General features: G+C 34.6%; 1 protein-coding gene across 1 annotated transcript in view; it reads right to left on the minus strand.

Moving 5' to 3' along the window:
• Positions 1-21,254, minus strand: part of ANKRD28 (ankyrin repeat domain 28) — a 132,945-nt gene that overhangs the window by 16,115 nt on the left and 95,576 nt on the right. Inside the window, 10 exon segments of the mRNA XM_075051677.1 lie at positions 411-485; positions 1,434-1,460; positions 2,118-2,229; positions 6,997-7,137; positions 8,735-8,803; positions 10,110-10,173; positions 12,545-12,627; positions 13,053-13,167; positions 13,618-13,696; positions 20,039-20,251. Coding sequence (XP_074907778.1) covers positions 411-485; positions 1,434-1,460; positions 2,118-2,229; positions 6,997-7,137; positions 8,735-8,803; positions 10,110-10,173; positions 12,545-12,627; positions 13,053-13,167; positions 13,618-13,696; positions 20,039-20,251 — 978 coding nt within the window.

The following is a 21,254-nucleotide window of genomic DNA, read 5'->3' on the forward strand; positions in this document are numbered from 1 at the left end:
TGAGTATATTCGTATAGACAATTTCATCAGGTCCTCTCCTAAGCTATTCTTTGTGCAAATCTTTCTTAAAGTGTTAAGGATAAACAAGTCTCACTAAACATCGATAAGGGTAAAATGAAGATATAAAACAGTTATCATTACTTACAGAACAAGTCTTCTAAAAGTTTTATTAGTATAAATTATAACATAAATCTTAATTAGAATATTCCAAATGAAAGCTGTTCCATGAAGCAAGTTTCAAGTCAAATGGAAAAATTGCCCTGTATAGCTCATTCAGGAATATTAGTAAGTATTTTTGGATTTCATTTATTATTATTGACCTATTTTTAAAAAATCCAGAATGAAAAAAACTATGCCAACAACTGTTTGCAATTAGACGAGCTATCATCATTAAAGAATGAAATACTTACAGCTAAATGCAGTGGACTTATAGGTGCTCTGTTGTCTGAATCATTCAGCATATCAGTACCTGATGTTTCCATTAGCTTAGCAGAGAGAGAAAGTCAGAGTAAGTGCAAAAAACCCTCACCTTTAAAAACATTCCTCAATAATTGCTGCAGTTTCCAGTATACAGATTGAAAAATAAAGGAAGAAAAAGAGGAAGAATAATGTAGGATTACGGTTTCCTCAGGAATTCTATATCTCCTTCAACCTTTTAAAGAGTTTGAATTGCAATGACTGTGACCCCTCCCCCATATTCATCTCCCAAGCACAGTTGTTTAATTTTGCATAACAATGCAATAATTAAATCAGAAACTAATCTAAAATTATTATTTTTCCTAAAGCAGCCATATGAAATAATATAGATGAAATACATACAAAGGAAAGGCAAGGACAGGTGAGAACAGCTATAGTAGGACACCCCCCCCCCCCCAACCCAAACAAACAAGTAAGCATTCAGAGTAGGTGAAAAGTCAGCAAGAAAACAATATGAAAAGCCAGAAGGCAGGACTGATTTCTCAGAACAGAAAAACATTTCCCACAGAGAAGAAATGGACCCCAAAAAGGCACAAGTGTTATAAAATAGGATTAAAATAACTATGTATATACATTTCTATTTGTTACTTTCAGATGTGTTTTAAAGTTTTAATTCTGGATCTTTTTCAAGACCATATTTAATTTAGCACACTAGTAGAATTAAAAAATTCAAAGTGTTTGAAGGTCACCAAATACAGTCAAGATCACTAAGTTTTCATTATCACCCTTTCATAACATGGTCATATGAATAAGTAAAAAAAAAAAGCTTAAAAAATGATTTACTATTTTAAAATACTGAATTGCAATTAAATATAAATTGTAATTGAAATTAAATAATACATCTATGCATTGAAGAAATGGTTGAATAAGTCTTAAAATAAGCAGTATTTTTAAAATTACATGTTCCCTTTTGCTGTACAGTACTACTTTAACAGTGAGAAATAATACACACTTACAACATCTAGAGGTGTTTCGCTTGCAATCTGCAATTAAAAACATTCAGAATTCATGTTTAAATACATCTGAATATAAAAGTAATTTGTACAAAAATACTAAGTTGCATAACACAGAGAAGATAAAATTATCATATCAAATAACATACACATTTTTGCAAATGGATTAAAGAAAAACTACCTGAGGCTTTATTATCTAAAATTCTATTATGTTACTGTAAATATGTGAACTATTTTAAAAGGCACCCTTACTTTACAGGTTTTCCCTACATTTTAATTTGCTCCTTCAGAGGACATTTGTGAAATTTCTTAACACTTCTCAGTGGGATAACCTATGGTTATTTTATTTCAGCCATCAGGAAAAAAATTTAACAGTGTATTCTAAGTTGAGAAACAAAAAACTAAACTAATATCCCACATCCTCAACCAGTTACCTCTTAATCTCAGAATGTATTACCTTTTTAAGCCAGTATCTAGCATCTTAGCTCCTCACCTTGCCCCTATTTTAAAATTAATTTTTTAAATTTGAGTACCAATTGCTTAGATATTCATCCTCACAGGGGCTGAAAAACACTATTGTGCTAGCTTACAGGTAAGAAAGAATCAAGGTAGACAAATACCCTAGCCCCTGCATCATACTCTTTAACAGCAGCTGTTATGGCATTCATCTATGATACATTTTCTTACCAATTCAAGACATAAGCGATGACCATAAGCAGCTGAATAATGAACTGCATTGTATCCTTGTTTGTCTCGGATCCCCGGATTGGCGTCGTTTCTTAGCAAGTATTCCAGGCACCTATTTAAATTGACATACGTAACCATATATCTACATGTTGAATTTCAACTTTATGTTAAGTGATAAATTGTTCCAATTCAATTGGAAAATAGAATACAGGACACAGGAACACTGACTTAATGTACAATATTGGCTAGGACTAGAGAACACCTAACTCATTACACACCAAGTGTTAAGGTTAATCACAAGGCTTCCAAAATTTGAAAGAATACTTCTCTGCAGACATCCTGCATCCTCTGAATTATCTGACTTGGTTAAAACTAGGATTTCATGGCTATTTTCCTCCTAGCTAATACAATTGCAGTTACCTTTGTTAATATAAATGATTACTATTTTTCTATGTTTTTCTGTATCAGTACATTCTTCTGTACTTAATACAGAAGGAAGAGAACCAATAGCTGAGTTCTTCATGGTATGTATCCAAGAGTCTCACACACATACATTTTCACTACCAGACACCAATTTATTTGTATAGTAAACACATTCAGTTGTTGGCATACTTATATTCTACCATTCCTTACTTTCATTATACAAAGTTATAAGGCAGAACGTGATCAGCAGTTTCAACCACAGACACTCAGCCAGGAGGATGAAAAATAGGTCTTAAAAGTCAGCTCCCTCCCCCTGTTTTTCTGTTTTTAAGAGATTCTATGCATGCACACTAAACAATTCCAACCAATAACTCTACTTATTCATAACTCTATGATGTCTATCATTTCAGCAACATTTTGCAAAGTCACCATCATGACCTTAAACTAGCTGGTGAAGCCATCTGGTTTCCTGAAGTGAACAACAGGTCACCATCCCTTGTCTCTGGGATTATGAAATACTTCTTCTTTACCAGTTAAATAAAATGCATGGGAAGCTAAAAAATACATTATCTTGTCAAATCCAGCCTGGAATCTTTCTTCCTTAGCACAGTTTATCTAAAGGTCTCACGGATTACCATTATCAGTAGTGACAAACAGATCAGTTAGATTCACTGACAATATAAGGGGTTTAGTTCCCATCTATCTCATGGAAAATTGTTTGGTAGAAAGTTGAAGGAAATGTAAACACTTGTTTTACGATATGGCTATACTGTGATGTCATGTGAAAAACTTGCAGTAGGATATGTCAGGTTTAGATCTGAGAGGCAACAATCCTAACATGACTTCTCATCAATGCCGTTAAGAGTAGAAACTTGATCATTCAAAACCCTGGAGAACACTCAAGCCTTGGAGAAATCTGACAAAAGCAGCCATCTCCTGAGGGAAGACAGAATGACCCTGCAACATCAGAACTCTTCCTAAGTTCTTTCAAGGAAGGGCCTGGAGTCAGCACATGGAACAGTGCAAGTTCATCATCTGAATGAGATCCAGTACCAGCTGTGATGAAATGGAAACACATTTCAACATGAGTAAGACAGCTGTTCTGGGTCAGGGGGCTGATAACCTCATGTGCAACAACAGCAATTTGCTCAAGATCTGACATTTGCTTTTGCTTTTCCAGACAAAGGTTGAAAGTTAATGAACCAGGTGAGTGAAGATGAAAGGGACAAAAAGCTGCAGGAAAAACTATGAACAAGGAAGTATCTAATTACAAAGTACTCTATCTCATTACAAAGTTGAGAAGAACAGGAGTGATACCAAGGTGTACTCTCATCATTTTATGCCCAACATAAAGGAGAAAAGGACTTAGGTAGTGAAAAAGGTAAAAATTCTCCAGTTTTAAAGAATAACAATATGTAACACAAGACGTAAGTAACTTGTTATAAGTTCAGGGTACCTAATAAAAAGCTATCTGTAAAGCATATCTGTGTTTTTAACCAACTAATTTGGGTTTTATTTGCCCAATAAACGAATGCCTGGATTTAATTAATGGCAACCATGCTCGCATGTTTTTATTTGAATTGAAATGGGATGAGATTTTTGAGAATTCAAAGACAAGTCAATTTGTCCCATTGAGTGAGAATTACTGTCCCTACAATTTATTTGTCCAATTGTCTAACTTTCTTTGTTAATTTTAATCAATGATTTTGTATTAACACTCATGACTCATTAATAAATGTTAAACAACACTGGCCTCGGTTATCTAAATTTCTATACTTGTGTACTTTCTGTATTTGTGTGCTCACAAAAACCACAATACACTAAATACACTGCAGGAAGCAACCATTCTTTCCAATGCAAAAGAGATTAATTGTTTTTGCTGTTTCTTCCCGTCCAGGAAAGAGGTTAACTTTGCATCTTTTGTATACCTAACTGTCCTCAACAGGCCTCTTTAAAAGGAGATTAATCAACCTTTCTGAAAGCCCAGAGAAGTTAAATTTATTTCCCATTTATTTATTGGTGTACTGTCTATTAAATAATTCTATCATAGAAAGAGCATGGGTTTAAGTCCCCTAAGATGCTGCTTAGTTTATCTCATTCTGCGATCATGTTTCTCTCTCTAGTCTTGTCAAAATGACGCTTACTGGTGTTTGTTCCAGATCAGAAGCATGTGTTAAAGATACAAAAGAAACACTTCCAAACAGGAACAAACCGGAAAATAATTTTCAACAAAAACATCCTTGTCCCTAAAATCTGTCTTTAAAGATGTCTGAACAAAGACTATAAAAATACACATAAAGATCTTTGGAATTTCTATATAGATAATTTCCTCACATTTTTTTTCCAGGCTTTATATTCCAACTCAGTAACCATTTTTAGCTTCATTCCTATTTTGAACATGAGCTGAGCAGTACTGGTTTTCCAGCTGTTACTAATCATCTTGCTGCATCAATATAAAAAGCTTCTCCTCAGGCCATACTGCTCTGCAGCCTCTTCCAGAGAGCCAACTGTTAATCAGAAGGGCAGTATTGCGTGGGTTCCAGAGACAATTCTTTGAGTTATCTCCCAAAGCTCTGCAGTATTGCCATCATTCTTGCTTGTGCCTTTTATAAGACAGATGGCAAAACGATGTCATCTGAAGAACCATTATAGTCTGGAGGTTTTCAGAGCAACTGTGAAGCTAAAATTAATCCTAGCTCAACTCATAAGAGGGCAATTAAAGTAAAATTATCTCAACAAACTCCAGAAGGAATTAAAAGTATATCTAAAAAGCAGCAGAGAATTTAATTTTTAAATTTGGCTTTACATAAAAAAGGCATGTACTTTAAATATTAGTTAAATGGCCATGTGTTGTGGTTTAACCCCAGCCAGCGACTAAGCACCACGCAGCCACTCACTCACTCCCCGACAATGGGATGGGGGAGAGAATCCAAAGGAAAAAGGTAGAACTCGTGGGTTGACATAAGAACAGTTTAATAGAACAGAAAGGAAGAAACTAATAATGATGATGATAACAATAATAAAATGACAATGAGAATAAAAGGATTGGAATACACAAAACAAGTGATGCACAATGCAATTGCTCACCACTCGCCGACCAATGCCCAGTTAGTTTCCAAACAGCGATCCGCCCCCCCCCCCGCCCACTCCCCCCAGTTTATATACTGGGCATGACATCACATGGTATGGAATACCCCGTTGGCCAGTTTGGGTCAGCTGTCCTGGCTGTGTCCCCTCCCACCTTCTTGTGCCCCTCCAGCCTTCTTGCTGGCTGGGCATCAGCAGCTGAAAAATCCTTGACTTAGTCTAAAGAGAACTTAGCAACAACTGAAAACATCAGTGTGTTCTCAACATTCTTCTCATACTGAATCCAAGACATAATACTATACCAGCTACTAGGAAGAAAATTAACTCTATCCCAGCCAAAACCAGGACACCATGAAAGTATTCTTTATTTATCCCTCAAAACCCAATCTGTAAGTTATATGCCACCTCATTCCTATTACTACCTCACCTTTTAAAAAGTGCTATATTAAAACAAGATGATACAGCACTAAGCAGCACTCTTTTCCAGTGAAGGTGTCACTGTATGCACTTGAAATGCCATGCTGCACACCAGCTTGTTTTGACCTGTGTTATGTGAGTGTGTGAACATGCAAGTGGTACTCTCCCCAAGTCTCCTCAAAATATACAATGTCTGGAGCTTAACTAGCCTCATCAATTCTGTGCTACTTATATAAGCTTTGCATGTAAGCATTTAAGTCATTAATAACTATGTTAAATATAACCATTAGTTACAAAATAAACACATGCAAGAAGCATTTGTGGATTTCTGAAAGCTTCTGGATGTATTTCATTAATAGAAGTGTAAAAAATCTACACTAACAGGACATACAGTTGTAATACCAAACATGAATAGTTTAATCAAACACCAAATAATAAGGCATCTTGTACTGATATGTCAAGTTAATTTCTATCCTGATGTAGGCCTACTGTAACTCACAGTCTAGTTTTACACTGTATTTCTGACTAACTACACAGATTTGGGGGCAACATTAAGAGCCCTTCATAAAACACAGCATCCTTCATGAGAATTTGATTTTAAAGCAAAATGACCCTACTGCTCACAACTGTCATAGTAACTCCCACAAACAATATTTACTCAACCACTACACAGCAGGTGGGATTAAAAACTTTATTCCCAATGAATTCCTGAATTAGGACATCCGCATTTTAAGATGTAACCAAAAAATTACAATACATTTTACTACTGTTCATTTTTCTCAGAAATATTTGTTACCTAAAATAATTTATATACAATGAACAATCCACTGTCAAGTTTAATTTTTAAAAATATAAAAAATGCATTTGGCAAATCTGAAGGCAGAACATACACGAAAGCCACAGCTCAAATGTTTCTAAGGAGAAAAGCTTTAGTACAAAGCATTCCACTTACTTTCCATCTGTGTCTGATGCAGCTGCATAGTGCAGAGGTGTACAACCCCTCTCATCAAGGTCATTCACACTAGCTCCAGATCCCACAAGGGCAAACAGGCACTGATAATTACAATTGGCAGCAGCATAATGGAGTGGAGTTCTTTAGTACACATTTAAATAAAAAGTACAATGGTAAATAACAGCAAAATAATACTATAGAGACAGAAAAAGCAAAATAAAATGAAACTTAAATCCTCCTTACATTTTTTAACAAGTATTTGTGGTGAAAAATGCATCATTACGATATTAAAAAATGAGGCCATTTTCTAGGGGCCATTTAACAATGCAGAACAATATCTAGGAGGTCTATTTGCCAGCCAAAATATGCACAAACTTTGTATTAAGGGAAGCTTTATATGAATTTTCTTGTGTAAACATACAGAGGAAAATCAAGTTTACAATAGAAATATTTTTAGTTAAGTAACTTCAAGCCACATGGAAAAATACAGACAAAACTAAGAACTGCATAGCAACTAAACAAGGTCAAAATAAGATATAACAATTAACAAGTAGATGTTTTTGACAAACAGATCAGAACTTTGGCTAAGAGAGGCAAACATTATTTATTTATTTTTACTTATACTAACATAGCAGAGGTGTTGTTAAAAAAAAGTTTTAAAAATATACCTTGTCTTCTTATAACAAAATGGTGAAATATTAGTACTGATGTATAATCTCAGAGGAAACTTATTCCAGCTTCAAATACATAAACAATTCTCTAAATAAACCAGTTTGGATAAAATTTCAAAAGCAGCAAGATGACTCAGAATTCCATTTTCTATTTTTAAAAAAAGATTGCTACTATAAATATCTCAATTTTGAGGAGACAGTCAGGCACTTTAGTGTGTCCTACCTCTTCCCTCTCCCTTAAAATTACTTTTTCCCATTTCTCTCAATTTTTAACTATTTTAATCTTTTCCCTCTCCTGAAATAATTGCTCTATATAACATGCACATTAAACCAAAACCAAACCAAAATGACAACCCCCCCCAACTTTCAATGGCAAAAGTTATGACAGATAGTTGTTCCTTTCTCAGAAAAGAATGGAAGTGAAATTTAAAGCAAAATACAACTTTGGATCCATAACATTCTCCTCAAGTCCTACTCCTGCCATTCACATCCTGAAAATCATATTTTCCATGATGTGATGTGAAATTTTACACAAGTACTGATCATGCCATCTAAACTTAAATAATCCTATACTAAAAATAGAAATTAAAGTCATTCCAAAAGAGTTCAAAGCACAAACTAGGAGACAGAAAGGGCTGGATATAATGAAACGAAAAAAGTGAAGCAGTTATAATAAAAATAATGGATTTTTAAATTAAAAATAAGCTTAGAATTAGCAACAGATTTATAGGTTTGACATACATTATTTCGAAAACACCACTAATGTCCTTGGATGAGAGCAATTTAAACTCATTAGATCCATGTTATAAGCAAAAAAGGCTTGTAAAAATTACATTTGAATATGGAACTCAGTCTTTAAAAACAAGACTAAACACCTACTTAACAAAACACAATAAACAAAATATGTTTGTAACTTTTGATAACATATGCCAAAACATAGTTTATTACAGACATCTTATCTTAAAAAACAGTTAAACTGGAACACACAGACTTGCGCGCTTAGCAATATGCTACTTCTGTAATACCTTTAAGAGCCCTTTACAATATACAAATCTAGAATGTCTTACCTCCCAAATCTGTCCTTTTTGTTGAAGTCTGCACCAGTGTTTAGCAGAAGATTTAGGCACTCCAAATTCCTATTAAATTAATGCAATATTACTTGTGATTGCAAATTTTATTTCCTTAATATTGGCCTCTGCTAATATCAGAACTGCTACATATATACATCTCATACATTATTTTTAATTGAACTGAACTATCATATGACAAGTTTGATAAATATATTTTTATATGTAAAATAAATTTCATAACTGCAGGACCAAACCAGGAAAGAATTCAAATTATTTCAAGTCCATATATGGAAATTTTATTGATATCAATTGGCATGCATAAAAGCACATAAACATTAACCTACTTTAATAGAAATTTCAATTCTTTAAAGCAAACAAACAATAACACCTGCATGTCACATGCTTTTTGCTACCAGGATTCCAGCACAGAGGCAAGTTTTTAATGTATATTTTTTAAGGCCAAATGTAAGTTGCAACATAAATATTCTACTTTTTAGTGTAATTAATTTTCAATACAGCATGATCACTATAATAGATGTACAATACTGCTTATAGTTCAAACGCTATCTTAGTAACTTTCCTAAACTGGAGATGAATGAGGGAATGCGTCACAAATTATGTGTTTTTATATGAAAAGATAGCACTTTAACCTTAATCATTTGCAACAAGGATGTATCTATCAAGTATCTTTTGACTTAGAATGATTACTTAACAGTATTACTTAAACAACATTGAAACAGAAAAATGAAAATATCAATATCATGGAGTTCTTGTGTCCCACAAAGTGTATCATGAAATTTATTACCCAATTCTTCCAGGCAATTTTGAGTAGCTGCTATAGAAAACCTACAATACAATAACAATAATCAATATGGATCACAACTTAAGTGATGAGCAAGTAGTTCTGACTACTTCATCCACCTAAATTCTGGAATCTAATTATGGCTTTTAATTTAGTTAGATTGATCTTTTGCTTATGGATATGGTAAAAACATATTTCCCAAAGTTGCTGTTCTCCACCTCATGTCCTACAGTGATCTTAGCTGGGCATGCCATCTTTGAATGCTGTAAATTCTAAAAACATCATCATCCATGGGAATTTAAAATAAAATTGAGTTCATCCCCAAGCATAAACCTAAGGTAAGGCTGATGATACTTGGACACTGTACTCCAATAATTACTTATTGAGCTGAATATTTAATTTATTTTTATTGTTTGTAGATAGAATCCATCTTGAAATTATTTTAATGTTTACATAAATTCCAAGGGGAGAGGGCAGGCAAAGCACAGAAAGGAAATAATAAAGAACAGTAATGATCAGCAATCGAAAAAAGAACACTAAATATGAAAGCATGAATGTTTTTTTACATACCCTCCAGCTGCAGCTGCATGAAGACAAGTCCTGCCAAAGTCATCTGGTGTGTCAATGTCAAAACCTATAAATCAATTAAAATCATTATGTAACACCACCTTTCACAAAACTGCTCTCATGTACTCTTAAGAGAAATGCTTGCTAAGCAAACTTAACAGCTATTTGCAAAAAAGCACTTAAGCACTGAAAATTTACTTCATTTGAAACACATCATTGCTATTCATAATATTTTGAAAAACAGGCGTTCAAGTAAAACTGAAAGGCATAAGGTAAAAGACAATTAGCTGCACTGAGGCAAGAGGCTATATTCTTTCCTATCCTATTTGTCTGCTAATTTTTCTGCATAATTTAGTACTGAATATAAAATATATGAAGGTAATAGGAAAATTTTAGAGTATGCTAGAATTTATCAGTGTTATGCAGAGATTTTTCTTTTTAAATAAAGAGGGGGATGTCAGCATTACTAAACCCGGAAGCTACTTATATTTCATCCTGGAGTTTAGCTCTTCAGTCCCAGAGAAAGAACTTTGTTAAGCTGGAGTGAAGGCTGTAAATAGCAATTATTTACAGAGGAGTCCTTTAGAGAACATTGTAGTTTTATCTTCCCCAAATGTATGAACTATGGAACTTCGTATTTGAGATCACAAACTGTAACTGTGCAATTCCATATCTAACCATATACTTTGACATGAATATTACTATTTAAATCAGGTTTCAAAGCTACATTTTTGGTTTGAAAAAACTACTATATTCTCCTAAGAGTCTTGCTCTTGTTTTGGTACTTTTGTTTGGGAATGCAATTTTTTTTTCTTTTTTCCTTTTTAAGAATTGTTCAACAATGACAAATAGTGAACAACACAGGATGTTTTATTTATGAGTAGTACTATTCAAGACTGTTTTCCTACTCCATATCCCCCAAAACATAGCATTTGTATAAGCCACTACGTTCTCCTCCCATTTCAATAGGCAGTGATATATAGCAAACAATTTAAGAGAGTTTACCAATCTGATTTGAAAAGTAGTCTTTGATGCCTTTCCACATCCCTAGGTTGCTTGTCTAACGCCACAAACTACTTAAGTGTCATTCAGTACAGGGAAAAGGCAGATTGATGATTGTTTTTTTTTTTTTTAGGTCTGCACATGAATATTAATGAATTTAAAAATCAGAGATTCTTATTTACATAAATGAGACTCCTCCTCCCAAAACCAAAAGGGCACATAATCTGCAGATACCAATCCCCGCACCAAGAGCACGTACTAGTAAACTGTTAGCAGTATCTAGTCTTTCCAGTCTGAAGGCTGTTCGTACTCTTTGAGTCCTTATCTGCTCTAGGCTAGATTTATATCCAAGTTTGCTCAACTCATGTACAAGTCACAGAAACCACTTGCAAGTCTTCCACAGGGATTCCCTTGCCATACTGAACCTCCAGTAAGGGCAGAGCCAGCACAGCACCACGTGGAAAAAGGAATAAGCGCCAGAATATTCCTCATTTTGAATGCATCCAACTGAAATATAGTTAACTAGAGGATAGTTCTTTCCTGGAGGGAATCCTTGCAAGCTTGTCCATGAAGGACAGTGAAATAAAAAGCCTTATCAGTGGTAGTTTTAGTTATACTCCTTTAGTTCTTCTCCCAGGCTTCCCCAGAAGACAATATAAAGCTAGGTAAGCAACTTCTGACTCTTCCTTTTCCGCAACCCTCTGCTCCCCACTTTTCTTTTTTCAAAAAACATGAAGTGCCTTCAGATTAATGTAGAACCATTTAGTTTATTCTTCTTCTGTTCCTGAAACTTCCACAATCCTCCAGACAGATCTTTTTCAGAAATGCAATGGTTCAAAGAGCTCAGAATTTACACCAGAGCAGACTATGGACAACAAGGGAAGTAATAACCTTACAACCCTCTGCAACTTCAGGAAGGAATCAAACAATGAAAGCAGAGTGCAGTTTGGGTTGCATTTAATTAACAATAAACCACTAATGCAACAGTTTCTTAATGTAGCAGCCCACAAAGTCTTCAGAGCTATTAGGTGCCCACTAAAAGAAAAGATAGGAATAGACTGATCTGTATTAAGCTAAAGACATCATGGAAGGGAAATGGAGGATGCTCCATAAAGTCATTTAAGACAACAGCAGTCTTTCTCCTTGAAGTCGCATTATGGTCTGAAACAGTCATCCCACATCTATGGCCAACTTAAAATGCAAAACCACAACATTTAAAAAGTTATAGATGTGTTTTTTCAATTTGGATGATTTTTTTTTTTAAATTGCTTCTGTAGAAGTCTGCATTCACTTTAACTATAGACTATTCATTAAAAAAACTAGTAAACTATAAAGATTTTTATGTATTACTAAATTAAGACTTAATTAAAAGCTATTCTATGGAATAAAAAAACCAAAGTACAAAGCAGCCATAAGATTTTTAAAGAGTATCCTACCTGATGAGAGGAGCTTTCTGCAGCAGTCTGAAAATCCACTTAATGCTGCCAAATGGAGAGGAAACATCCCATGTATACCCCGCCTAAGATACACCATAATCAGGTATCACAGTTTCATTACAATTAACATAAAACAAACATGACTGTGTGGCAAAGTGCATGGTGGGTTCAGCAAACCACCTAATTAGAATATTGAGCCATAGGAAAACTTCACATATTAAATGCTTTCTTACAAGCCAGCAGGATGCATTAAGTCAGTGCAACAGCCTATTAAAACTTTCAGCACTTTTAGTTCAAATACATTAGAAGAAAATCTATTTCTCTTTCTTTTTGTACAAATTGTGATGTACTGAGTAGCTACTTAAAAGTACAGTACAGGATAATACACAAAGTATTTCCTATTTCAAGTTGAAGACAGTATTAAAAAAAAATCATACTAATCTTGTTAATCTAATAAATACATTTCTAAATTCTCTCAGCTTGCATTCATGTCAATAAAGTTACCTACTTTGCAGTGTCAGCACCACTCGTAATCAGAGTGTTGATTAATAGCTCATGGCCATATCTAGCTGCTATGTGCAAAGGAGTATTTCCATTCTTATCTTCACAGTCTATTTCAGCTCCTGTAATAAAAAGTAATTACTAAGTAAGAATATACGTAGGCATACAAATACTTTTGTTAGAAAAACAGCACTGATGATAATTTAAGCAACATTAATAATTGTCCATGAATAACTACTTTGGTTTTAAAAATCTATACAGCTTTCAGTGGTATTTAGTATTAATAATAAGCAAAATGGAGAGAAGCATTTTATTATGTAACCATATGGGACAAACTTTCTGCAACCTAAGTTATGGAAGAGAAATTAATATATTTTCCTGCATTCTGAAAAAATAAACAGTTCTTCAACAAAACTTATCAAACTTTAAAAGCAGATATGCCAGACTCCACCATTAACTGAACTAGTACTGGATATGAAAAAAAATTCAGTACATTGTTACCAATATAAGAGGAGGAAAATATTCATAATACTGGAAAGCTGATGACAAAACTACTCCCTTGCCCTTTTTACCATTTTGAATGATGGTTTGAGATCTTGAAAATCTACCATGGATTGCTGTCATGTGCAAAGGTGTCTTCCCATCTTTACTCTGGAAAAGAAAAAAAACCCCAGTGTTTACTTATGGTCAGTAACAGTAATCCACCAGCACTGAAAAAAAAAAAAAAAACAACAGAAAAAGGACATCCTTTTACTTTCTCTTCTCTCCCCTCTACTCCCTCTTTTACATTGTTTCTATGCACTTCTGCAAGACAGATGCTGGCAGTGACAAGTCAGCATGACATGGCAAGCTTTTCAAAAGAGCTGCTCTTAATCACAGCTCTTCCAGCTGTGAGTGACAACTCAGTGATGCCCACTCACTCACAGTTATGCCTTTAGGATAATCACTCTCCAGAGGATGATGACAGTGCACAACTTTAGCAACAAGCCTACGTTCAACTCTTCCCCCACCCAAGTCTACACCAAAACAGTGCTGCTTTAAATTGTTTGTTTCTTGAAAGAAGGTAGCTGTATTTACTATGGAGTTTTACACATTATATTAGAAGACAACACATTAAAAAGCTCGTGTGTTTCATGGAAATTTCTGTAAAATGATATTTGTAAGCAATTTATCATAAACCACAAGTAATCCTAAGGTAAAACTATTCAACCATAATTGGTACTATAGATTTGACACACATATCAAATAAGCGCACTTAAGTCATTCACCCAGTAAAGATGTCCTTCAAGTAGGCCAGCAGTAATGCATAAGGGAATTTCAATTTTTAACAGCACAATCTCAATGCACTTAAAAAACCATTTTTCTTCTGTTGTTTTACTTTAGAATGATTTTTTTCTTCCCTGTACTTTATCATAGGTAATGGGAAAGCTCTACTGCAGAAAAAAGTTCCTACAAATACACACAAAAAATTGCAAACATGACACTCAGAAAATAAAAGCACTCTTGGATGCACATGCGTACCACATCTTTAAATTTTAAATGTTAGCTTTGAAGAGTATGAAATGTTCACAAAGTACAAAGTTAAAAAAGACAAAGATGGTAGGGGGAACATACAATATGAACATATGCATTGAAATATCACGAATTGCTGTCATGTGCAAAAGTGTCCTCCCATCTTTACTCTTCCTTTGGAACCAAATGGCAAAGCTTCTATGCATCTGTTACTGAAAGTCTGCTGGAGACCTTTTTAGGGTTGGATGTGGAGTTTTTAGTTGTGTCACTGCACAGAGCAGGATACACCATCTAGAACAATGCAATTATGGGAAACATTGTCTTCTCAGACCTAGACTGAAAGAAATAAAACACTTGATAATGACACCCAAGTTATCTCCAGATGTTTCAGCTAGCAGATTTCTTTGACTGCAAATAATCCAAAAGACCCATCCACATATCCATAGCAGACACAAAGAAACACAGAACATGGGGTTGAAATTCACTTCAGGAATTGGACAATCGATTTACTTCTGTCACTGGAGGCCTTAATAAAAGGCCAACTAAACACATCGTAAGTGACAACTTCCCCAAGCATTCTCTATGCTCTGATTTTCTTACAAAGAGAATTTTCTTCTAATGTCTACCTTTCATCTTTCTCCCCACAGTTTAGTTCTACTCTGTTTATCCAACCGTTAATATTCTCCTCCTTTAAAACAACTGTTACACATCTGCTGTCTCTTTCCCTCACTTTTCTCCTTCTCTAAGCTGAAGAATCAATCAATTTAAATAATTTTCACATAAAATAAGCTTTGTTAGAGTGAATGACTAAAAGCTGCTTTGGTAACTAATATTCTAAACTTTAAAAGGGGAAACTTTGAGAAAGAAAGGAAATTAGTGAAGTAACAGACAGAAGAATTTAAGGGCTCAGATAAAGAAGCCTGCAGTCTCACTTGCTCAGATATGCTAAATCTGTATCTCAAAGGAAGGCTAATGAACAGTAGGAAGATAGAGCAGAAAAAAGTAAATCCAAGTGTCACTGAGCACATTATTAAAGTACCTTACAAGGACATAAGAATAACTTAAGGTGACAGTATTAGAAACTAAGGAGCATGGTGGTCAAGTGAGAACCCTCACAAGACAACTTGAGTAAGATCTTGGAAAGGACATCAAAATAAGCTACAAAATAATTTTCCAGTTGTAAATGAAAAACCACAGTACGATCAATAATGGATTTTTACTCTGCTCAAATTTACTTAAAAAGGCACTTAATGTAGATTTCTAAGACAATGGATTCAATTATCCACAGTGCCTCTCTCCAGTCTTAGAGTCTCAGGTTCCTTTGCAACCCAGGAATAACATAATACACAGTTGTCTATCAACATATAAACACAGAACAGGTACAAAATTGAATGAAGGTGATAATTTCCATGTTGAAGCTGAACTGCTAGGTACAGGATCACATTCAGAATTCCCTTCTCAGACACTGTCACTAGGGAAGGATATATAGAATGAGAACCAGTAGCCAGAGTTCTTTAAGCAATGAAACAGCAAGACTCTATTTATTGAGCAAAGAACTGTTTCCTGAGATGCCAGGAGGCTGGACTGCATAAGGAGGTATCTTCAAACCTTGTGCTTCAATTTCCTTTTTTTTATGCCTTTAAGCTCTTCTATCTAAATATTAACTACAGCTGTCTGATTTTACAAGATGAGATAGGATCAGAGCACATGACAGAATAGCTATGGGCTAATGGCAACTTTTGTTGCCTTCACTGAAACTCAATGTTAAGTGTGGTATAGGAAAGAAATCACCCGAATCTCCTCTATTGCTAGAGGAAACAAAATACTTAAGATCATATGACATTTGCTAAGAACAGTAATTGCTATTAGACAGAAAGAATTAACACACAGCACAAGGTGTTCTATCAAATGATTATTCAGACATTAACTGTACTCAGACTACTGAGCTTTACTGAGGGTCAGGGAAAATGTGGGTCTATCACGTCCTAGCATTCCTCCAAGTGAAATTTTCCCCTAAGCAATAATCCTCATGTTCTAGTATCACCAACGGAAGTAAAATACTTTTTCTATTTCGGTCACTGAAATTTCAAACAGCAAGGCGGTACATAAAACAATTAATACTGTCCTATTACGTACTCATTTCAGTGTCTTCTTCCATGCATGGAAATCCTGAATAGCAAGGAGAGCGTGCTGCAGTAATGAGCAATACTTAGCAGGATTCACTCACTGTTCTACAGTACTATATGGACACTGACAAGGCTACAAAAACAAGTATGAAATGATGTCCTCTGCCTACACAGGTGATTAAAAGCATGTAACATATTTCTGCTGTTCCATTATCTTCTGCTACATATTCCCTTCTTGAGATGAGGCCAGCATCCACAGATACACACAAGCACTGACCCTCCATCTGCCATCAAGAGTAGAAGTGTTTCCCCTTTGCTCTCCCCACTAGGTCATCCACAGCAAAAGTGCTCTAATAGTACTGTCTAGTCTGCACTTAGATTACCATCCATACTCACTCTGTTACCTCTAAAAACACAGAAAAACACAGGAGTTGCACATGGGAGGGAACTATTGAATCAGATTACACAAGCAATATAATTATGATGAAAAAATAAATCTTGTAACAATTTTAAGAACTACTTTAAACTTCAGCCTCAGTATTAAGAAACTGAAGAGGCTTGGTTTCAATAAGTACTTAGAACACTCTAAAAATATCCCATTTTAACTCTACAAATTATTCTTAGCTACACAACATATTCTAATTCAATTCCCCTTTGCTATTTCTTAGGGATTGTTCTTCTGATTAAATCCAAGATTTATCCTTATAGGCCTTTCCAGGGAAGTAGAAGGTGACTTGGAAATTATTTTCCTTTGCCTCGGTTCTTGCACTTTTCAACAGTGCAAGCAGTCAATTTTCATATACGAAGTAAGGCTGTTCATACCTTCAGGTGCATATTCAGTCATACTGGTATAAATCCACAGAAATGCTATTAGCAGAATTACAACAGAGACACATTGTGTGTTAACATGGGATAAATGGTGTTTTCAAGCCATAATTGCTTAAAATCCCTACACAACCCTACTTGCTTAATTTTGCACTTAAGTTTTGATAATTACTAAATTAACACATTTTAATTACAGCCAACCTATAGCTAAAGATGTTAACCCTTTCCACTGTGAAGACATTTTCTTCTGAAGCAGGCTAAGTTCAGTAACCAAATCTTTACTAAGCTCTTAGACTTCGCTGAAATTCTCAGCTCTCTGATATGCTTCAGGCTGCATTTCCCAGCCCCATCACTATCATGTTTCAGAAAAAATGATTCTGTCATCTCAGAGTAAGCTTAAGAGAAAACCTGGGTTTACCCATACCAAATCCAACGATTTTTTTTTTTTTTTTAAGTTACATAAACCAACTAATCTGTACTTTGGATCCCATAACTTAAAATGGAATGGGAAGGCAGGCAACAATACCTCTCTCTAATGTTAAAACATCTTTAGTCACATCCAAACAAAAGTTCACCCACATTATAAACTTCAAAGAATTCAGGAACTTTGCGAGTCACTTTGAAAATATTAGCCATTCTTTGCACAATTTCTAAGGTTTCTTAGTGTTATAACTGACTAAATGTAGTCAGTACCTACAGTGTATACCCTACGTAAAACAAAGATTCTTATTTTAAGTTCAAACATAAAGATTATAACTTTAACAGTGTTTAATTATCCTAACAGAATGTTGGAAGTTTTTCATTTACGTTCCTAACCTACAATTAAGGTGTATTTGAAAACAAACAGCCAAAAAATCCCAACCACCATTACTTGCTGCACATCTTTCTGAAATGAAGCCCTCCCCACTTTTCTTCTACATCGCAAATAGGCACAAAGTCATGAACCCTTGCAAGCCAGCATACAGGAAAACGGTGATTATTTGCTTAGTAATATTTATGTTTCTCTTTTGTTCTTATTTGTGTAAGTAACATATGTACATAATCATTAGTATATTTAACATTGTGGGTTTATTTTAACGACAGAACATACATTACTGAGAAATGATGTTTCAAGAATGTAGGACAGAAGTCAGCCCTGTAAGGCTAAACCCTCAGTCATATCCAGTCTGGGAAAGCTGGCAACAAAAATAAATGGACTATGACCTATGTATTTTAGGACAAGTTAGCAATAAACCCTGTAGCACAGCTCCTTACTTCTCCAGGGCACTCTGGTGATGAATTTTTCCACAACTGAGTTTAAGTACATTTTCATTAAATGAGCTGCACATTTAAATATATGTAAAAGCGAGCAGTAACATACATCTAAGATTTTTCCATATCAAATAAGCTTATTTTTAAATCACTCCCAAATTTTCAGTGGGCTACAGATTTTGTACTAACTATAGATATAAAATTGTATTATAGAATTAGCTGAAAATCACTGTGAATATCTTACATGAAGGGAGCCACAAACCACATGATTTTTAACAGGTATGTTAGCTATTCTAATATTCACCTCTTATCTAGATTGTGCTGAAATTCAGGCATAACTCTATTGAATCTATTTATTTATTTATTTTAAAAAAACAAAAGGAAAGATAATTCTCTTCCTACCACATGTGGGCAACAGTACAGGCAATTAGATATTTTGTAAGAGGAACACTTGGACTCTTGATTCCACATACCCATTTCCCACTTCCCCCAGCCTGAAACCTGTCAAGACACCAGATACTGCCACTGAATATTTCTGAACACAGTTAATTTTTCATTACTAGAGTAAAAATCAACTTAATAGAAAACAGGATGTTTCACATCTCTCTCTTACATCGCAAGACCTTACCCTACACGCTTGAGAAGATAATAAAAGATATAGGTTATAATTTGTTTTTATGCTTGGTGGATTAGAAATTCTACCCGCACTAAGACTGGATTCTAAGGAATATTCTGCAGCCGAAGACTTGTGACCAAGTGGAGATGTAAAACATATACTGACTCTGCTCACAAAGTTTTGCTGGAGTAATTAAAAAACCAGCAGTTTAAGACCTTCCATTGGCCTAATCTACTTACCTTTGTATTTTTAATACACCCTTCACAACTCTCCCTTATTAATTAATTTTAGGATCTTACATTATCAGCTCAACTGCTGCATCAATTAGCCTGTTCATACACATTTCTCTGAAATATCCTTGATTTCATTAATGCTGCTTATTTCTACGAAAAACATGTTCTTTTGCATTTTTCCATATGATTTGCTTTACTCACATGTATAGACTAGGGAAGACAAATTATGTGGAATTCTGACATATAAATATAAACAAGATTGACCAGAAGCAACATACTGACTCATTTTTTCTATAGTACTTTTCACAGAAGTACTCCATCAATCAGTGGGAACTTTTAAACATTATCATAACAATGATTTTGAAAAATTACCTCTGATAAACACATACTGCATCTTTAAGAGTGAATGGATGGCTTTGGATTCACCTACCTTCATATTTACATCTGCTCCATTACAGACCAAAAGTTCTAAACACAATGCTCCATGTGTTGATGCAGCAGCAAAGTGCAAAGGTGTAAAACCCTTCTCATTCATTTGATTTACATTAGCACCGCAGTCTATGAGTTCATTCACTACAACATCTTGTCCGTTGTAGCAAGCTACATGGAGAGGAGTATTTCCATAGGCATTTGGTTCATTCATCTATCAGAGAAAAAAAAACCCAAGATTAGTTAGTAGGCAAAAATTACAGGTAAAAACCTGTAATTACTGCAGCATTTAATTATGACAAAGAAAAATCTCATATCATGAAACAACTTCTTCATTATGTTTTGGTAATCTTCAAAACCAGAAATTAAAAGCAAGTTCTGGATGTAGTACTTTGATCGAGAAGTATGTACTAGGGAAGAGTATGATTGCTTTACAAGTGAGACAACCTCCCCCAATTGTCTCCACACTAGTTTCCTGTATGCAATATGCAACTTCACAGAACACACACATAGAAAAAAATGCCAAGAATGGCAATTTGCACAGACACTACAGACTAAGCACAGCATGGACCTCTATTGTTTTTCAACAGCATTTGTGGGTTTCCATTAAAAACAAGAGGTCAGAGGGACTTTTGGGAGGGGGAATGTGAGGGGGGGACATATAGAAATAGAATTTGTTGTTGTGCACACATGATACTGAATTCTGATCTACTTCTCAGGATAGAACTTTGGCAGCATTCTCCAGCCTTGTAAGACTATAATGTGATGCACAATGTAGAATTCTTACACAGTTTCAGTTTGTTGTTAACACACTTTCTACATGCAGGTACAAAATAAATTAAAGGGCTGTATAGCATTTCAGCATTAATATGGCCTTCCTTACTGTAGTATTGAAGTTTCTCACAATTTTTAGTATTTCCTAAAACTTATGTGGTGTGAGAAAGTCAGTAACATCTATATTTTACAAATAAGTGAAGCAAAAGAATTTAATTTCCTGCTGTTCAAAAAGGATTGTGTGGCAAAGCTAGGAACGGAATTCCTATTTCCTGAGTTCCAGTTCAATGAACTAAGGGTAAGAAATACCAAACGAACGAAAAAACTACTAAATACAAATTTATTTCCAAATAATTGTGCAAAATCTGCAAGGCTTTTAAGTTACTTGGGGGAATGAGGTTTTATAACTAAAAAAACACATGAATGAAGACCTTTGGAAATAC

Source organism: Buteo buteo, chromosome 2, assembly GCF_964188355.1.
Source record: "Buteo buteo chromosome 2, bButBut1.hap1.1, whole genome shotgun sequence".
NCBI lineage: Eukaryota > Metazoa > Chordata > Aves > Accipitriformes > Accipitridae > Buteo > Buteo buteo.